The following is a 20,049-nucleotide window of genomic DNA, read 5'->3' as shown; positions in this document are numbered from 1 at the left end:
TGAGTCGAAATGTAGTAGGACCTTTGTTGCAAAAACAAGGTGGTAAAATTGTGCTGGGGGAAGATTTTTTGATGAAAGTAACGGTGGTTTTAGAAAGAAACCCTGGTTGGATTACATTTTGCAATCAGAAACCACTATTTCCAGATCTTCTACCTAAAACCCGTATCTGAATGAGGAACTGATGGCATTTACGTTGTTCCTGAAATGAGCCAAAATGTAGTGGGACCTTCATTGCAAAAACAGGGTGGTAAAATTGTGCTATATTCACACTGTTTTGAGGGGAAAACAAGGTCAAAAATTATGAGTTTTAATGAGTATTAGTAGAAGACTGAGGAGGAAGAAAGCTCAAAACGTTTTACTATACTTGAAAAATGTTCGAATTTTGTGTCAGTGGGGGAGGGGTGCATAAGACGCGCTTACTGGTGCTGAACACATTTTTTGGGAAAGCCCTATCAACACTACTAGCAAAAGTTCACGGAACTTTGCTCGAAAGTTAAGTTTTGCAAACCCATCTCTGTGTGGAAAAGGCCTTCCATTCATAAGAAATGAACGAAAAAATTATGAAAGAACAAACAAAAAAGAGGATTAATGATTTTAACTTCCGCCGCCGCCGCGCCTCGCAGATCGCACTGTGTTTGACGCAATGCGTGAAGTATTCAGGCAGTATTGTAGGAGCTATGCGTCTCACGCTGATCGCACTGTGTTCGCCGCAATGCGTGAGGTATTCATGCATTCTTGTAGGCGCTATCCGTTTCACGCTGTCCACAATGACCGCACAATATTTGATGCAATGCGTGAAGTATTCATGCAGTCTTGTAGGCGCTATATGTGTTACATGCCGATCGCCGCGCCGAGGGCTAAGGGCTTCTCCTTCTCATCTCAAGTCCTCGTCATCATTTTTCTCTAGGTAAGTCCGGGGTTCCGGGCCAAATTGCGTGTTTGGTTTCTCTCTTAACTTGATTATTTAAAGGTGCTGTCTCTTGTATCACTGAAAGACGACTAAAGTAGAAATTACTGTACTCTCAGAAAATTAAGAGATTTTGTCGTCTTTTCTCGTTTGTAATTTTTTTTTCTAAATCCGAATTTTTTTATACCTACATTTAAAAAAAATTGCAAAATTTAAAAAACAAAAAAAAAAACTGCCCCAATTATGCCCCAACTGCCCCTCGAAAAAAAAACTGCCCCATAACGTGAGAAAGAAAGGCGCGTTACAAACTACGCAGTTTGCGCGCTTCGTAATGAATTTCAAATTTTTTCAATGTGCTCATTTGACTTCAGCGAAATATTTGAATAAAATGAATTTAATTGGCTGTACCTCACGCCTGCGACACACCCATTGACCGGCCTCGAAAGTTCCGAAATCGATTCAGCATAAGCTGCAGTCAGGAGGGCCAGGATTAAACGCACGTAAATTTCACTCGTTGTCAATTTTCAGCCCGGGCTTACGGCGCGCTTAATTGCGGAGTCTTTCACTTAATGGAGGACCGGGAGCATTCGAGTAACGAAATCGTTTCGGCGGGCTCAAACGCTCGGGACCAAGACAATGCGGGGGTTGACAAGCTCTTTGAATGGGTCGCCGGGAATTTTGATCAAATTAAAGCATTTATCGCCGACTGCTTACCTGAGTCTCGACTCTCGAATCGCTACCCAACGCCTCATCGATAAGGCCCTATCTTAGTAACGTAATCTATCGATCGAGCGATTCGATAAAGATCGAGCGATCGACGCGCCGGCGGTTCCGCAATCAATTTAAAGGCGCAAGGGTCGCCGCGGGAAATTTATCGACGTCACTAGAGATGCGGATTTCCCGACTCTCGGTGTTTTCCACCGCGACCATTCACCATCCACCATCCACCATTCACCGGAGCGCGCCACCGCGGCGCGGGCGGGAACAGTACCATCTAATCGACGCCGCAGCCCCGTCTGTAATTATTCAATCTTAATTAAGAGAGAATAGCGGCCAAGGCGGAGGAGGGTCGCGCGGCGGGGTTAAGGAATAAGCTAGGCCCGATAGAAACCCAGTCAGCAGTTTCCTTAAACGGGTAATTTGAAATCAGGTTGGAGCGGAGAGCGGCGAACCCCCCCCCCCCCCCCCATCGCCTATCATGCTCCCTCCTCTCTCTTCATCTCGCGAGAATATTGTTTGTTTAGGCGTAAAGGCGGAGGAGGCCGGGCTGCGGGTTTGCGCCGTTCGTTAAGTGGTATGCAACCACCATTACACTAATGAGTCGCGGGCTGCTGATCAATCGAATTTCGCCTTACGTGCTCCGTTTTGTTTGTCTCGGAAATTAGGGGGCCCGGATTTCGCTGACCCCGGAGGATTTGAACCTTTTTTCCGGGAGCTTAGGGAGGGGGGAGAGGCGAGCGGAATTGATGAGCGGATTGAATATATAAGTAAAACCACCGACCGGAGAGTTCGGAAGGAAAAAAATCCGCGTCATCGAAATGTACGTGTGCTGTGTCGGAGGTCTCTTAAAAGATTAAACAAGCCGTAGGTTCAAACAACGGAGATGAAATTTTGCTCCTTTTGCTTGAGGGAATATTTCAAGATGAAGAAAGATTTGGAAAATATTGAAAAGCTCATGCATCAAAAACTTTTAACCCTTCTTCCGAACATATAAATATGCTCTCCCAGTGTAAATGCAGAAATAACCACGCTTTAAAGGATAAATGCTCTCCTTTTTTAAGTGCTCATCCCCATAACATTACTGGAAATTTTCAATAATGTAAGGATATTCTTCTTAATTTTGGGTACATTTACAGAATGTAGCTTTACGGACCAAACGTATGGATTTGGTATCAAATATCATCTGCTTATACGAATGCAAATATTAAGAACGCAACAATTTTAACGCTTGAGTAAGGTGGTAAGGCATGCCGCAAATTTGAAGGCGCAACTAAGTGCGTGCTCACGAATTTAATGAGAATCATCCTAATTTCCACGAAGTGGCTGATTTCTTCTCATATCTCAATTTTTAAGCAAAGTTCTAATTTGATTTTCTACGCTTGATCTTAAATATCTGAAAAAGAGCTTCAGAGCATCATGTTGTCTAGTTCTCCGTTTAAAAAAAAATGAAACATGAAAAAAACATTAGGTAACGTAAGATACAGTTTGGCTAATTTCGGCTAAACCTTTCCGTAATTAATCAGGCATTTAGTAATCTCCAACATTTCTTCTTTGCCTATGTCGAAAATAAAAAAAATCATGTTGAGAAAATTATATGCAACGTGAAGTGCAGCCGGGCTAATTCTCGTTCGCAAGCGTTCAAAAAATACGCAACGCGCTGGGAAAGAGGGGAAGGGCATCGAAGAGAGCGTTACGAACAGTGGCGTGGCGTGAATTGTGATGTATCGATTTTTATGAAATTTAAACATATGGTAAAGAATCGATTCATAAGGAACCCTGTCTATCGATCCTTTTCCATAGGTTTAAATGGCATAACAATCGATATATCGCAAAGCACGCCACGCCACTGGTTACGAAATTCAATTTTACGCGTTAAAGGATAGGGACCTGCGTCAAGAAAGCGTTACTCTGAAAGATGGGGGAAACGGGGTGAAAAATTCGAAATTTGGCGTTACGGATTTTATGAAAAAACCCCCACGTCATCCATTTGTAATCAGGAATTTGATAGCCTCCAATATTCGTTTTCATCCCTGTTGAATACAGCCGCGCTAAAGAAAAACGCCGTATGAGCATTCGAGAGTTGCCAAATTTCCTCTCAGAAAACAGCCATTTTTGAAGAAAGCTATGAATATTTTCCCTTGAAATTTTCAGAAACTCTAAGTGAAATTGAGAGCAAAATTATCGGAAAAATTGGAGGAAAAATCTTTACAAATTTTCCCGAAAATTGGCGATTTACGGAAGGAAATTCGGCAACGTCTGAAGGCTCATACGGCGTTTTTCTTTAGCACGGCAGATTACACCTACGACCGAAATTATAAATAGCCCTAGAATTCGATATTCGGAAACGAAACCTGTGATTTACATTTTTTCCGCTTGCGAGGGTGCGCGCGCTCAAAGGGGCTTGGCAGCTTTTTAATCCCCCCCTCCACCCCCTCCCCTCTCCATTCCGGGCAGCCAACACGTGTCACGCGAGCAGGTAACACGGCTTCTTACAGTAAATGATTTAGTGGGTCATTTTCACCAGCTCAAACATTTTGTTACCTTCCGCCCGCCGCCGCGTCGTTCCCCTCCGAAACTTTACCTCGGTCTAGAATTACTGGGTGCGTGGAATACCAGCTGGCTCCGCCAGTTTGGAAAGTTAATTCTTCACGCCGATCAGATCCGGGGTTTTCTCTGCCTTTTCAGGCTCAATTTTTCCCCTTTTTCTTGTGCGTCTCGTCACACGCACTGGGGAAAAAATACATTGGATCTAGAGTCCAGACTCTTGAAAACATTGACAAGAAAAAATACTCTTGATTCAATCAGATTTAAACTTAAATCAAAAGAAAATCCGCTCAAATTAAGACGCTTGGTTCTTGATTTAAGCTTAAATCTGATTGAATCAAGAGTATTTTGTCTTGTCGATGTTTTTAAGAGTCTGGACTCTAGATCCAATGTGTTTTTTTCTCCAGTTCGAGATGGTTTTCAAATTTACAGACAAATACTGAAATCCGTAGATAATGTTACGCCAATCGACAAGATTGCGCCGCCGGACAAAAAGTTGGATTGATCGATTTCTTTTTATTTATTAATTTTTTTTTTCAGTTTGATGCCTAACATTGCTTTAATTTATACGTATAACGTTTTAGAAGGAAAGGAGGTTTAAGCCTTCGCAATGGGTACATTGCAGAAGAACGATAGTGTTCAAAGCTGCGTTACACACTGCTAAAATAGGCGAATTGCGCCCATTCCAGAAAATCTAAGATATAGAGGAAGTGGCGATTTTTCATCCAAAATGTATAACAAGCGCTGATTTCAGAAGGGGGTGGGATCCAACGAGGCGTTACGAACAGGGGTTGCAGACTCGTTTTACATTTGCGTGACATTTGAGGGGGATACTCATTTTTAATATTCCGCACGATTTTTGGTACGTTACCGCACAGAGGAAGAAAAAGAAGAATATGACGAAGAAATGGAAGAAGTAAAATATGACGAGATTAAGGAAGAAGAAGAAGAAGAAGAAGAAAACTATGACGTAGTAAAGAAAATAAGAAGAAGAAGAAGAAGAAGAAGACATTACGAAGAAATGGAAGAAGAAAAATATGACGAGAATAAGGAAGAAGAAGAATAAGAAGAAGAAAATTACGGGTAAAATGAAAAAGAGGAGGAAAAGAAGAAGAATAAGAATATAAGAAGGGGCCTTGGAAGGAAGAGAGCAGGTTCTGTTCCTCTCTGCGTGGAAAAATCCATACGGGTCGTAGCTCTCCGAAAGTTTCCCGGAAGAGATGCAGCTTCAAGATTAAGAAGTTCGACCGTTTCCCGGGGCGAAGGAACCATCTAATGTTCCACCTGAATCAGTTTCAAGCACCTCACTAAGGGGCACTATTATGAAGCTGCCGATCGGCGAGGGGGAGGGGGATGGGGGTGCCATTCCCCATTGATTATTTCGTTCGGCGAGATTCAGTATCTTCTCGCCCACCCCCGAATTGCAGCCTGGCAGACCCTCGACGATATATTGTCTGGGGTTGGCAGGGAGCCCTCCAAGGTTGCCCCGTTTCGCCGGTGGGGATACGGAAGGGGGTGGTTTTCGATGGGGGGTTTCGTCGGGGCGACAACGGGGGGCCCACTTTTTAAAAGTAATGGGGCAAGATAATGAAATCGACGTGGCCGCGGGAATTAAGTCTTTAAGGAGACACGTCGCCGTTTTGGGGGCGATAGTGCCGGACTGGGTTCCCGAACGCGTGATTTATTCTCTACGGCGCTTTGAAACTGAAAAGTTTGTCCTTTTTGTCCCGTTCGAGGAAATTTGATCCATCAGCTTCCTTTGCGACGAAATCCATTTCTTCATCCGACACAGTTGGAAAAAAATGTTGAAGTATATTGTAATGTACCTATGACACTCAGCGGATAGCGACCCTTTAAATATGACTCTCAACATTTTTTTCAAATTCGTTTTATCAGCATGCCTTCAAACGCATTTGCACTAGTTGATCCACGAATGAAACCAAGGTGGAAGAAACCATGGTATACATCTAAACGGTGGATGGAGTTACTGGCTGATTTTTTCGAAGGGTGGTAACTGCGTTAATATTGGACGTGAATCGTGACAACTTAGCACCGGGAAGGGAATGGAGATGTTGCATGTGTGAGGAATTTGCGATTTGACTGTTGAGTGTTGACTCTTATGTAATAGTTCGCGAGAAACACGATGGTGCCACTGGTTTTCTCTGAAATCAACTCCCAAGCTCAAAAAAAGCTCTCAAGTTGACGCCAAAATGGAGGAGATATCCCACACTATCCTGAGAGTCCACCTCTACACCAAAACAAACTCTCCATGCATTGATTCCAGAGATGGCACCATCGTGTTTCTCGCGAACTTTTACATAAGAACCAACAGTCAAATCGCAAATTCCTCACACATGCAACATCTCCATTATTATTGTTTGCTGTTGTATGATTTGAAATCATCAAAATGAAAATTTGGAACATTGTGCTTACGGCTCAGAACCTTCCTTCTCACTTTGCCGTCGTGGAATTCTTGAGTTGGACCCAGGTATAAGTTAGTTTCCTAGAAAATAACGATGCAAAATTCTGGAGGAACTTCATTTCAACATCGGCTAGTGTTACTCGGCTGGTGTTGCAAACCCGACTAACCGGAAACAGGTTTAATTATTTTTAATAGTCTCCACCTTAACTCGGCTGAAAATTTAAAAACTATAATTAAACCAAGTCCCTCAATCCCTGCAAGTAATACTCGCACTAGCATGTCGGCGGACATGTTCCCAGGGACTTAATTCAGTTCAATTCGTGCCGTTTGATTAAACTTTCCCGCCTCGAGCGAGATGAAAAAAAGGGGAAAAAAGTCCGGGGCCAGCCATTTCGGCTCGCGGAAACACATCTCAAGAAACACTTCAACACTTGCCAACTTTGTAAACTTGTAAACGAGTATTTTTCATGCAATACACTCTCGCGATGGGGGCCCGAGCAGCCGAACATACGAATTCACAAGTTGCCGCGGCCCGCCCGGAAAGTTTCAAGCCCTTCACTTTTGCATTTTTCTAATTTGCACTTCTCCCCGGTTCCCCGGTTTTAAAAGTTCAGAGAGCGAGCCCCCCCCCCCCCACCCCCACCCACCCCCTTCCCCGACACACCCCTCGCCCGACCTCCGACCGCACAAAGGGAGGTCGGGAGAGGGCTCGAATTGAGAGATAAAGAGGGTTCGGAAACAAAACCTCCAAACCTCTTGGGGAGCCGGTCGGTGCATAGCGCCGGGCTATCTCGTTTTGAACACTATCTGTTTCCCTATTAAAATGAACCGCGCGGCGCCGAGTGCAGAACCGCGTATACGCCCTCGGCTCTCTACCAGGACTTACGCGGTTTTTACTATGGGAGGGTCACCCTCGAATCAACTTTTACGTCATTAAGTCTCCTCTTGCATATACATTACGCATATCGCTTGGGATTTTTCCGAAGCCGCGATGATGCAGCGTAGGCGATTTACGCGGTGAATTTGTTAAATCGAGGGGTGAAATTGGCGGATTTTGCGCCAACTTTGGTAGCGTCTTCTCGGCGTGTCTCGCGAGGTTTCATTGCCTCCTACGCTAACGGTCTGTAATTTCAGTCGTTGATGCTGTAATGGAGCCGAGGATCGAACGTTGCCCTATGGACCGCTGAATGCGGCAGCAATCGTAGAGCTATGGTATTTAGTTAAAATGTCGATGTGTTTCTAAAAATTAGAAAATGAGGTCTTAAGTTTATGATTTTACGCCAGATATTATAAAAATGTAATTTAGAAATAACGTCACTGGAAAAAACTCGCCTGCCAAAGAGCTCACCCCAACATCAATCAGTCATCAAAAGGTGATTTTTTTGTCAGATCTTCAGAAATTTCAGAATCTTTAGGTTAAATTGCGAACCAAATTATCTGACAAATTCGGAGGAAAACATTCATAAATTGACCAGGAAATTTGCGTTCTATCAAAGGCAGTGTCCGAAACTTACCTTTGAGTTTTAGGTGTCAAGTGGCGCATCTAACCCGATTTTTGAATTGAAGAATCTTTAGAGGCCAAATTGACTTTTTGCCTATGTGTTACGGCGCATTCAGTAAAAAGTTAGATGCAACAGAACTAGTAAGTAGCTGTAACTTGGGGAAGACAAAAGCACAAATGATGGAATCGTGAAGAATAGAAAAAGCTTTCACTTGTAGTGCTGAAAATTTCGAATGATCTCCTGATATGAAAATTCAGATTTTTAGGGGCCACGTTGGCGCAGAGCCTTCATTTTTTAGGCGCCATGGCCAATTTTTTAGGCGCATTTGGCGCGTTGGCGCCTGCGAGTTTCGAGCACTGATCAAAGGAAATTTGGCAACGCCTGAAGGTTCATACGGCGTTTTTCCTCAACACGCGCGGCAATATCGTTGCACACGGTGGATATGACCGTCTCGCGAGGAGACTGTCAGAACGACTTCCGCGCAATAAGTGAATCCTCCCTTTCGGCGTGACATTCGGATTCGGTTCCCTGCATTTTAGTAATCTAAGTTCCCGAAGTCGGGGGGAATTCTGGAGGACCGGTGCGGAGGATTGCGTCGGCAGATGAGCCGAGCTCGGGGCGGGGGAGGGAGGGAAAGACAGTGCGTCCCTACCCGTCCGCGGCGGTTTCAGAATGTTCGTGAGTTGGCTTAAGACAAACTTCCCAACTTCTATGCATCATAAACCCAGCTGAAACCGGCGTAATAAGATTCAGAGAATAATTGCCACCGCACAATGCCACCGTTTTGCGCAGCGCTGCCAGGCTGTGCGAACCGAAACTGGATGAAGTCCACACGAACTTAGCTCTACGCACTACCAGACCGGGGCCGAAAAGCGTTTCTCTTAGGTAATCCAGAGGTAAAATCAACGCTCAACCTTCCACGAGCAGGATTATTTGCTGCCACATCACCACTGAAAAATACACTATGCTCGACGTTTACTGCAATCATAGTCTCGAAATACAAAAAGGCTGATGATCCCAAGATATAGCATTTATTGTCCCGCATTGAATTTTGAGCAATCACATGGCAATGTAAAATTAACTGCGGAGAGCAAGTAACGGCAGCAACTTCAGCTCACCGACACGCATTTTCGAGCAGTCCTGAGAGTGCCTCAAAGAACAGTCAAATTATTCATTTCGTAGCAGCTATTAAAAGCCGAAGCTATCACAGTCCTCCAATTTCCTTCGATTTTTAGTGTTCGTAGGAAGTTATGATTTTTCAGAGAATTTCGTTCTTAATTGGATCGAAAAAGTCTGAACATTTCAAACTAAAAAATCACAATTTTTTTGAAAATTCGGCAACCTTTGATGGCTCATACGGCTTTCTTCCTAACCACGGCAGCCTTTACCTGTGGAATTTCGTAGTTTCTTCAATTTTGGATCCACCAATAAGAGGGTTGCATTTTGCAATAAGGAACCACTATCTCCGGCTCTTCCACGAGAGCACCTCTCTGCATAGGGAAACCAATGGCATATATGCTATTCCTAAAATGAGCCAGAAACAATAGTTCCTTTCCTTATTGCAAAATGTAGTCCCAGTGATGGACGCATCACTGATAAGACCAAGTCGAGGGAAACCGAACACGCGATCGGTGGCGTCAATCACCATACTTTTCGGCCGGCGCACACTGGTTTGAGTCAAAAGGAGAAGTCCGACACAATTTGGAAACTTTAAATGCTTATAACTCCGTTTATACAAGACTTTGAGGTTCTAAAAGTGATTTATTGGTTTTCAGTGAAATTTTCCTCTGGAAGCACCCCTAATTATTTAAAATGTACCACGTTCGTCATCTTAGATTTTTGAATTTTGAAAATCGGACCCTAAATTCTAATTTCCCGTCGAAATACACCTCCTAATACCGAATTTCACAAAAATCGATGGATCGGAAGCCAAGATAGCAATTTAGACCACGTTCGTCATCTTGGATTTTTGAATTTTGAAAATCGGACCTTAAATTCTAATTTCCCGTCGAAATATACCCCCTAATACCGAATTTCACAAAAATCGATCGATATTAGGAAGCTATATAGCATTTTAGGCCACGACCGCCATCTTGGATTTTGAAATTTTGAAAATCTAACCAAAAATTCGAGTTCCCCGTCGAAAAGTACCCTAGATCTCCGAGTTTCACAAAAATCGATCAAACAGGAGCCGACTTAGCAATTTAGGCCACGGCCGCCATCTTGGATTTGGAAATTTTGAAAATCTGACCAAAAATTCGAGTTTCTCGTCGAAAAATACCTGTGGATACCGAGTTTCACGAAAATCGATCAAACAGGAGCCGAGACGAAATAAACATTCATACTTGCATTTTTAGCAGTGCTCCTATTTCCAGGAATTAGTTCCTAATTCCGGAACTTTTGAGATTTTTCGTGAATTTTTTCCGGCACTTTAGAAATTCCCGAAATTTTCCGGAACTTTCTTGGATCTTCTAAAAAACTCTAAAAGGAATCCCGGAACCTTTTGACAGTCATGGAGTGGGAGAAATTGGAACAAAAAAGTTCCGAATCCCGGAACTTTTGAGTTTTCCTGAATTTTTCCCGGCACTTCAGAATTCCCGAAAATTTCCGGATCTCTTACATTTTACGGAACTTTCTTGGAACTTCTAAAAAATTCTCAAAGGAATCCCGGAACTTTTGACAGTCATGGAGTGGGAGAAATTGGAACAAAAAAGTTCCGAGTCCCGGAACTTTTGACGAACATGAAATGGGAGCGCTGAATTTTAGTTAAAAATCTCATGTCCGACCTCTCTAATTGGCTCGTTCCACTGTGCGGCGTTATCTCCTACGGTAACGTACGTCACAACTTGGCGTTAATCTCATTATCTCTCGCTGATCTATAAACAGCAATTAGCAGAACACGACTGCCGCACGCCCGACGGGTCGGAGCCCACGTGGCAACGGGCCGGAGCACTGTTGCAAAGGCCCGCTCGACCCGACAACAGCAGCCCCTGCAGGCGCAGAGGGTAGGCAACGCGCCAAGCAGGGCGTTCGTCACGAAACCGGCGCAACATGCAACTCAGATGCAAATTCGCCGACTCAGCAGCGTCCGTGCAATATCCCTCTTCGGATTCCCGAGGTTGCCAATTCACCCCCACAAAACAACCCTTACATTCCGACACGAAGCGTTGCTTCACTAACGCAGAAGCGTAGCTTCACACTGAAAAAAGTGGCTTGATTCACGCAAAAATATTCGAATTTAACCCTCATCGATTGACCTGCCATTTAAATAAACAAACGATTTCGCGAACTGTTATATACATTTTCCTTGCCTATGGATTCAATTCATTCGAAGCTTCCGATTTTGCTAAATAAAGAAAGAAAAAGGGGGAAAACGTTTGAAATCGTAAAATGTAAAAAGTTAGTGAAATCGTTCGTTTACTCGGATTAGTTTTTCGGACTCCTCTGTCTGTGCGAACCTGGTCGGCGGTGACTCATAAAAACTGCCTGCAGACGTGGAGAACTTGAAAAAGCGTGTTACAAACTACGCAGATTCCGCACTACACTGGTAAAAAAAAAGTTGCTTGGATCTAGAGTCCAGTATCTTGAAAACAATGACAAGAAAAAATACTCTTGATTCAATCGGATTTCTAGCTTGAGTCAAAAAGAAATCCGCTTAAATTATGAGGCTTGGTTCTAGATTTAAGTCAAAAGTCCTATTGAATCAAGAGTATTTTTTCTTGTCAATGTTTTTAAGAGTCTATACTCTACATCCAATCTAGTTTCTTCAGTGTAAGGAATGGATTTCAGACTTATTCGACGTGCCCAATGTGATTTTTTTGTGTCACTGTCAACTAACATTTTTGTTACACTGAGAAAAAGTTGGAACGCAAGTACCGAAGTTCGGTGTTCCAGTGTTCCATTTTATCCCGACTAATTCGGTTTGTCAAACTGAATTTTCGGTTTGTCAACCCAAACTTTCGGTTCCTGTAACTTAACATGTGCGGAAAAGTGATCTGACAAACGAAGTTTGGTCATAAATGCCGACGTCCGGTTACACGAAATGACGGTACAGTTTGACAAACCGAATATTGGGATGATACGGAACACCGCACGTTCGTTTTACGAGACCGATTTTTTTTTTTTTTTCTGTGTACTTTTTTAGGGTGGATTTATTTGGCTGTGTCTCTTGCGTGCTTTAAACTCATAATTTATATAGAATGTATTTTTGAGGACTCTCGTGAAATATACTAACGTCTTCCAGAAAATCCGGCAACCGTGCCTCCCGAAAGCTGCCGGTCGGTGGCGAAAAATCACCGGTTTTCTCCGCCTGACCGTGTAATTTAGGCAAGTTTCATCACGCTATCTCAGGACTCGCCTGCCCCCCGACGGCCCATAACGTTTTATGGAGCCCCTTAGTTACGTGCAGATTGGTCTGTATTTATGTATAGTGTTTCAATTGGAATGTAATTAGCTGGCCTCTAATTATTCCGTGTTTTTTGCAGGCGTGTTTGGGTATGAGCGCCGCTCGCCACTCCTTGGGGGGTGATTTGGAATTCAGTTGCTAGGGTCTTGCGAGGGATGGAAGGGGTTGAGCGAGGGGGTGAGCACCGAACCGACGACTTTTACTTCCCGGGGGAGGGGGGGGGGGGCAACAGTTGGACAGAACGAATATTAATTTTGTGAAAATAGCGTGCCCGGCTAGGGTACTGCCCTAGGCACGGATAAAATAATCTTATGGAAATCGGCAATGTGCACGGGTGCGGTGTGAGAGGGGGATTTTGAAAATAAGGGCTCAAATTCGTAAATCTTCGGGTGGAAAAACGTAACCGCATTTCAATATCAAGACATTTCCACACGTAATTCAGCTGCGTTTTGTGCAGACAGGGCATTTTTTGGTTGCAGTGATTCAGAAACTCCACTGCTAATTTATATTTTGGAGAGGGAACTATCGGGTGAGTTTTCTAAAAGTTTTCGTTTTCAGCGTTGTGGAATCATAAAGAAAAGCCAGTAATAATTTCAACGAATTTCGTACATTTGCTTTAATTATAGTGCATAAAAGATTCTGAAACACCACAACCAAGAAATTTGGGCAGCCAGTGCTTCAATTTTGTCTTCTTTGGGAGGGTTTTAAGGTTTCCAACAGAAAATTTCAAATCTATGGATGGATCAGTCACAAGTGTCAATATTTCCGTTCCGCTGTATTACTTGGGCGTTCGAAAAATTAAACATTTCCGCCGAAATACCGACCATAATTATGTTGGAGAGATATTGCAATTTACACGGTAGAAAATCGAAATGGAGAATTCGCCCGAACACGTTTTATTGCTTCATATGAGAGTGTTTAATGAGCCGAATTTGCAATATTTTCATATTTTTTTTAGATGGGAAATTGTAGAAAAATAGATTAAAAAGTGATAAAATGCGTCGTCTTATGACGTTATTTGGCGACATTTTCCATGTATTTTAGCAAATTAGGTTTTTCTGTCATATTTCCTCCAATAGTTTCCTCCTAACATGGCCTTCACCAATTTTCAGACACCTGCAAATTGTTGCTCAAACATTGCGTTCCAGAATCGCAACTTCATTTCGACATTTTTGTTGCACCCTGCCACGCACACGTTTCAAAAAATCGAGCCTCTCCTTGGGATGCAATTCGCTTGAAGTTTACTTGGCTTTCAAGAAAAGCGCGCGTCTAAAGCTCAATTTTGAAGCAGCGAGGCAATTCTGGCGTAAGGGATGAGACTGGAAAGTTGGATTCGGCAATGATACCAAACTTCTCCCTCGCATTCTTCGCGCCAGCCCTGAACTCAACCCTCTCCCGCCCCCACCCCCACCTCCCACCACGCCTGTGGCATCCCCGTCTTGGAACATTTCAACTACTTTGGATTCTTGAGGATCTCGAATCTTAAATCGCGCATTCCTGCCACTACGACACGCGACAATGGGGTTATTTTATCAACAACAGCTAAACTTTGTCCAGACTCGAGATTTAGTCTGTTTACCCCTCTTTTATCTCTCGTTTTTCCCGCCTTGAGTTAATCCTAATAGCCTAATTTTTTCCCGAAAGTTTCTCGCTGATGAACTATTTATCCTCTCTGAAGATTAAGATCTTTGAGCTAATAAACTTGGGGCACGGATGGTTTTTCATGTCAGAGACTCAGTAATTAGTGCAACGTCATATCGATGGTGAAACTGCAAAAATGCGTACTTCGGTCGCGGTCTTTCAAAATCTCCGCTCCGATTCTGCTTTTTAAAAGGAGACCTAGCCAACACCATGGCTCGGTATTTTCACAGAATATTCATCACATGGAGAGAAAAAAATCACTGAAGTTTTCAAGAAATGACGTTCAGTGGTTTTCCATGTATAAAATAAAGTATGACAGGAAGTCTGCAACGCCGCAAACCGATATACACGCATTTTCGCAGTTACAGCATCGAATTTTCAACAAATTCAAGCATTGATCTGCATGAAGTTGTAATATTAAATGGATTTGTATCGGGCTTGTTTTGATGGAGAAAGTGTTTTGATCTTAAAAGAAAATACAGTATGGATGCCTCAAAATATTTTAAAAACAAAATAGGTAAAAATAATTTAGTTTCAACATATGTTGAGAGATTTTGTCAAACAAAGAAATAATTTTGGCGATTCTCTCAATCCCTAAACCTGAGCACCTGCTAGTTTTCTGTATACGTTTGCGAGAGTTGCAGGATATTTGTGTATGAGCATACGATTTTTGGCTATTCGGGAGCAAATATTAATTTATATACCACTGATTTTTGCCAAATTCCAAGAATGTCAATTACGAATTCTGCAAAAGCAAGAAGTAAAAAAATAATACGATGCATAAAGACTCAAAATACTACTGAGGAAGTATTGAGGTCAAATGTTTTCGAGCTAAGGAATTGAATAATCGAAATCACCATACATACTGGTCAAAATTATCCGGAGATGGCTTACCATGACATGATTTAGTTCTTTGAATAAATGCATAATAAATTTCATTTTCCTAGGCGATTCAGTCAATGTAATCTAATCACAGCGTAAGCAATGGAACATTCAGGGAGCACGTATACAAGGCTTATTTATCTTAGCATGATTAGTAGACTTTCAGCTCAGATGCATAGTAAGTTAGAGTTTATTTCTTCCATAAGAGAGGGTCCCAGATTTAACATTGTGATTTTACACCTTTTATTTGCATTTTAAGAAAGTAAAAATTTATCATGAAGATCATTTACCATGATATGTGAATTCTCAAAAGACACCGTCTGCGTGCATGTGCAGAGAATATCGTGCCAATCGAACTTTATTACTTTAAATTAAGATGTTGATTCAATACACGTTCACGATTGAAGTTCAATCAAGAGATTTTTCACAAACAGATATATTAATCTATCAGCGGGTGGAAATATAAGCTATGCCATTTTTTCGGTCAAAAAATTTTTATACGAAAATTATTCACGCGAATGGACGAATATAGCCAATATTTTTAGTAATGTGTGACAGTGCAAAATGTTTTGTAGTCCCATGGGCACCCTCTAGCAGTTTAACACAAAATCGAGTAATTTGTATGTAAACGTGAAATTTTCTTCATGTCGTGGGATTTCATTTTACTCAAAAATGTTCCCAAATATTCTCACAATATTTTGAAGAATCTTAAAACGCTTAATTCGTGAAAATGAATCAACGTCGCTGACAGGGACCAAATAGCAAACCAAGATTTACCGAGGAAACAAAGACATTCCGATATAGTTTAATATTCTTTGTAATATTTACGTAGATCTTCATCCGCTGGTAGGCATTTTAAACGACATTTTTTATTTCCAATTGACGGATCGTAAAAATCATCAAAACACATCAATGTATGAATGGCAAAATAAATAATTAACAGCCGAAAATGAAATACAAATTGAACAAAACATAGGGAAAGAGGTATTTTCCATTCAAGTAACTTATTTTAACAGGGATAGTTGACTTTACAGTCCAACATGTCAGCATGAAATTCCTTGAAACCAATTAATTTTGTGCGTATACGGTATTTAATGTACCGTTTATTCAAAATTGTTCAGGTTTTGGAAACTTAAAGTCTTCTCGATTCCCTTTTTCACACTCTCAAAAATCCAACTGTCTTATAAACACAACCCTCTCGTTCAAAACCTATTTGATTTCGAAAATTGGCAGAGAGTTTTCGGCACGAAAATAAACAGTTTTGTGTTCAAAAACAAAAGGTCACTGGTAAAAAATTACCCTCCTAAAGGAGCTCTCGGTGAAATTTCTGTTGATTTTGTCAGGACGCTTTCAAAAAATTGCGTCAGCACGCGAAAATGGACCAACACAAGAACTTAAAATTTCTGAGAGTGCAAGTGTGATACAATCGTATTTTTCATTCAATAATTGTTTAGTTTTGGAAGTTTACTTCTGTAGTACGTAATAAATCCATTTGCTAAAATATATTTGTGAAACCCAACCTAACGCCAGGAGACTAATATCAAACATTAACTAATTTTTAGCAACTTTAGTATGAAATTAATAAAAATAAGCTATCACAACACAGAATGTTATATTGATTCGAAATTTTTAAGATTTTTCGATCACTGAGATTCTCTACACTCCCTTCTTCACGTGGTTAACAAGTACTTTTCATTCGTTGATTGCTTCTTCTTAAAGTTTCCCCCTGTAATTATATGCTACATCATTTTATTGATAAATTTATTTCCATAAATAAAGACGTTTCTGCTAAAAGCAACATGGGCAGATTGGGGCAGATTGCAGGTTGGGGTATTTTGTCAAGTGCAAAGGCAAATAGTCAAATTTTGCCTTGGATTGAATTTCTAATACTTCCGCTGATTTTATAGGAAAAATAATTCTTTGACAGGAAAGAATTCTCTGTAGAAATTTGCAACATAAAATGATAAATACACTCCTGAAAAATCTCAAAATTTTCATGAAGTTATAAAATATAGAATGTATAAAATATCAACATTTAAAATGTATGAAGAGGATCTGAATATCGAAATACAAGAGTGGTTTGCAGTTTTGATGAATTCGAACTTTCAAAACATTGGAAGCTCGAAAGCTTTTCGTCAAAAACATATCAAACTTTGACTATCCGCCTAGGCACAAGGGGAAAAGAGGTAGGGGTTGTTGGATGGTATGAGCATTTCCAATTAATTGTGGTAGTACCCTAATAATTTAGATCACTAACCCAAATTTTGCGGTGCTACCCCAATGGAGACTTTGCAGGAGTCTGAAGTTTGATGAATTTCGTGTATAAGTGGAAACTACCAAGTTAACTAAACACGAGGATTCCCTTTGGTTCGTAAATTGAACAATATTACTAAAAGAGATTTAACAGAATGGTCTAATGTGCTAAAATACATGTGTTTTTATAAGAAACACCTAGGCGATGTCACTAGGTATGATGTATTTTCTCAATTTTAAATATATTTTCATATTATTTCCCACATCAGAAAAAATTATAAACAATACCGCGGAATCAGCTCTTAAAGCACTCTCAGATGCAGTAATAAAAATGTGTGTGCAGATTTTCCATCTATTGGAAATTCGCATGTCACCGAACATCGTAAATAGTACCACAATTTTATGAGAGAACCAATAAAACTTGTTGTCCGTGTAAAATGCCTGATTTTTGGTTATTAGCATGCGAATTTGTAGTGGCAAGTCATTTTTCCTGAGGCACAATTTCCTAATACTTCTTTCCTACTCGTTTTTTATCCCGTTACAGTTCGTCTCACAAGGAGAATTCTTCACTGGTTTATTTCCTAAGAACATTAGTTCTAAATTCAATTAAAATATAAAAATACAAGTTAATATATCGGGGTGTTTCCTAGGAATCAATACAATTTGCGAGGTTAGGTGGAGAATTTTTCTCTCTGTTCTACTCATGTTAAAGTAGCGATTTCAATTTCAAAATCAGCGAACATTGTAATACAATGTCTGAAATGTAGTAGCACTGAATATATTGGTAATTGGAGTGTAGCCGAGTGCTAGAAATAATGTAAAATTTCTTTAAAAATTAATTTTAGGTCTAAGTTTGTTAATAAAATGTAAGTTTTTTAAAGAAAATTTTACATTATTTCTAGCACTCGGCTACACTCCAAACACCAATTTCAGTTTGGACAAATACCCATGGGAAAGGGTTTTAGGACCTACTGTAAAGGGACGAAAAACGAGTAGGAAAGAAAGTGTTGAAACTTGCGGTAGGGGAGAAATACCTGGCACCGAAGTTTGTAAATACCGAAAAATTGGATTGTATTTTGCAAAAAGGAACCACTAGCATTGCAATGTTGCAAAGATTGTGCAACTTCTTTTGTCTTGGAGGAAAAACCCGATTATCTATCAATAGTTTCTATTTTACTCGCTAAAAACTGTAAATTTAAGACAAAAATTACCATCTAAATTTCATAGTTTTTCACGATTTCCGCAATTTCATTGCAAAAGTTCCTTTTTGCAAAATGCAATCCAATTAATGTAATAAATCACTCACCATTACAATGGACTGATATCCTGCCGGAGTCAGGACACGGCGGGGGGCTGGGGGCGGTGGCCCCCTCGGTGGGGCTGGAGGGCCCCCAGACGGTGGCCGGCATGGGCGACGTGCCGTTGTTGACGGTGACAACGTCGATCTCCTCCTCCTCCTCTTCCAGCGCGGTCTCCACATGAGGGCTGGCGTTCTCCGTCGGCCAAGGGTACCCCTTCCACTTCTTAGCCATGAGGCACCGGGGCATCTTGCTGGGCTGTTTGAGCTTCCTCGTCGAAATCCGATTCTCGGACCACGAACTCCGACATTCGAAGTCCGGTCGGTCACGCGGGATCGACCGCCTTCAAAATCACACACTCCGAAACATCCCGAAATTGTTTTGAAATCGGATTCTTCGAACACGGTCCAAGCACTGGTTCAATTTTTTCGGCGTATAAAATATCCTGATTCGGTGTCCTTTCGGTGAGTTCGTCACGCACACACGTTTTAGCTAAATTTCTATCCAGGTCACACAATCATTTTTGTTTATGAGTAAAATAAAAACCAAAAAATAAACGACGGTTTTCCGGTTCAGATGAGGAGGGAGAATTTGAATTTTTTTTACACGCACTAGGTTACGAAAAATATTTTGTATTTATTTTTGAGCCGAACTGTACAATTTTAAATTCGTGTTTTCAGGTTAGGATCCTGAGAGGAATAGACACAAGTGGAGAGCGACAGTGGTTTCGGAGATTTTTTTTTTTTTCGAAGTCGAGAAACTAAAAAAATTCGAGTTGAAATCGAAAGGGGGGACTGACGTTTGGAAGTGCGAGAGAATTTTATAGCGAGCGCGGAAAAAAACGAAGCGTGAAAACGAACGGGGTCGACCGAAACAAAAACGAGAGGACAGAGGAAAGAAAAAAAGAAAAAAAGAGAGAAGAACACCAAGAAAGCGGCTCGGAAACCCTCCCTGGCAGGAAAGCTCTTTTTGAATTGAAACCGAAAATCGAATGCGGCTATGTTATATACGGCGTGGACGGGTAGCAGCGCGGTCTGGCGGGCGTGCGCGCGCAACATCCCTCCTATCGCTCGGGGTGGTTGTATGACACTTTAAAATATAACACCTCCACCCCCCGCGCGCCGCCGACTACCCCCTCCACCCGTTGTGACCACCCCGCTCCGCCGCATTGCTCCACCCCGCCAAGATTTATCCGACGGCCTACTGCAGCGTTCATCGTCATGGCTCACCGTTTGCTCCGTGGTTGTTGAGTCGCTGCTGCTGCACCGATGCAACGTGTTGACTGCCAGCGCCGGGCCGGCTCCATCCTTGTTCCTTGTTGCGCGCCAACTTGTTACCCCCGACGCCACAGCCGCCGCCGCCGCCAAGCAACAGACATCGATGCAACAGCGTTTCTTGTTGCGTTCCCACAGTCGATGAGCCCCCGATGAGTGCTTCGGCCAATTTTCGCCGGCCAACAGCCAACGATTTTTGGA

At 41.8% G+C, this 20,049-nt stretch overlaps 1 protein-coding gene across 1 annotated transcript in view; it reads right to left on the bottom strand.

Moving 5' to 3' along the window:
* Positions 1-19,660, bottom strand: part of scrt (scratch) — a 32,184-nt gene extending 12,524 nt beyond the window's left edge. Inside the window, exon 1 of the mRNA XM_019042133.2 lies at positions 18,583-19,660. Coding sequence (XP_018897678.2) covers positions 18,583-18,823 — 241 coding nt within the window. The 5' untranslated portion in view covers positions 18,824-19,660. The remainder of the gene's footprint in view (positions 1-18,582) is intronic.
* Positions 19,661-20,049: the final 389 nt, after the last annotated feature.

The sequence above is a fragment of the Bemisia tabaci genome, chromosome 10, assembly GCF_918797505.1.
Source record: "Bemisia tabaci chromosome 10, PGI_BMITA_v3".
Taxonomy (NCBI): domain Eukaryota; kingdom Metazoa; phylum Arthropoda; class Insecta; order Hemiptera; family Aleyrodidae; genus Bemisia; species Bemisia tabaci.
This window is presented reverse-complemented; position numbering and strand designations above follow the sequence as displayed.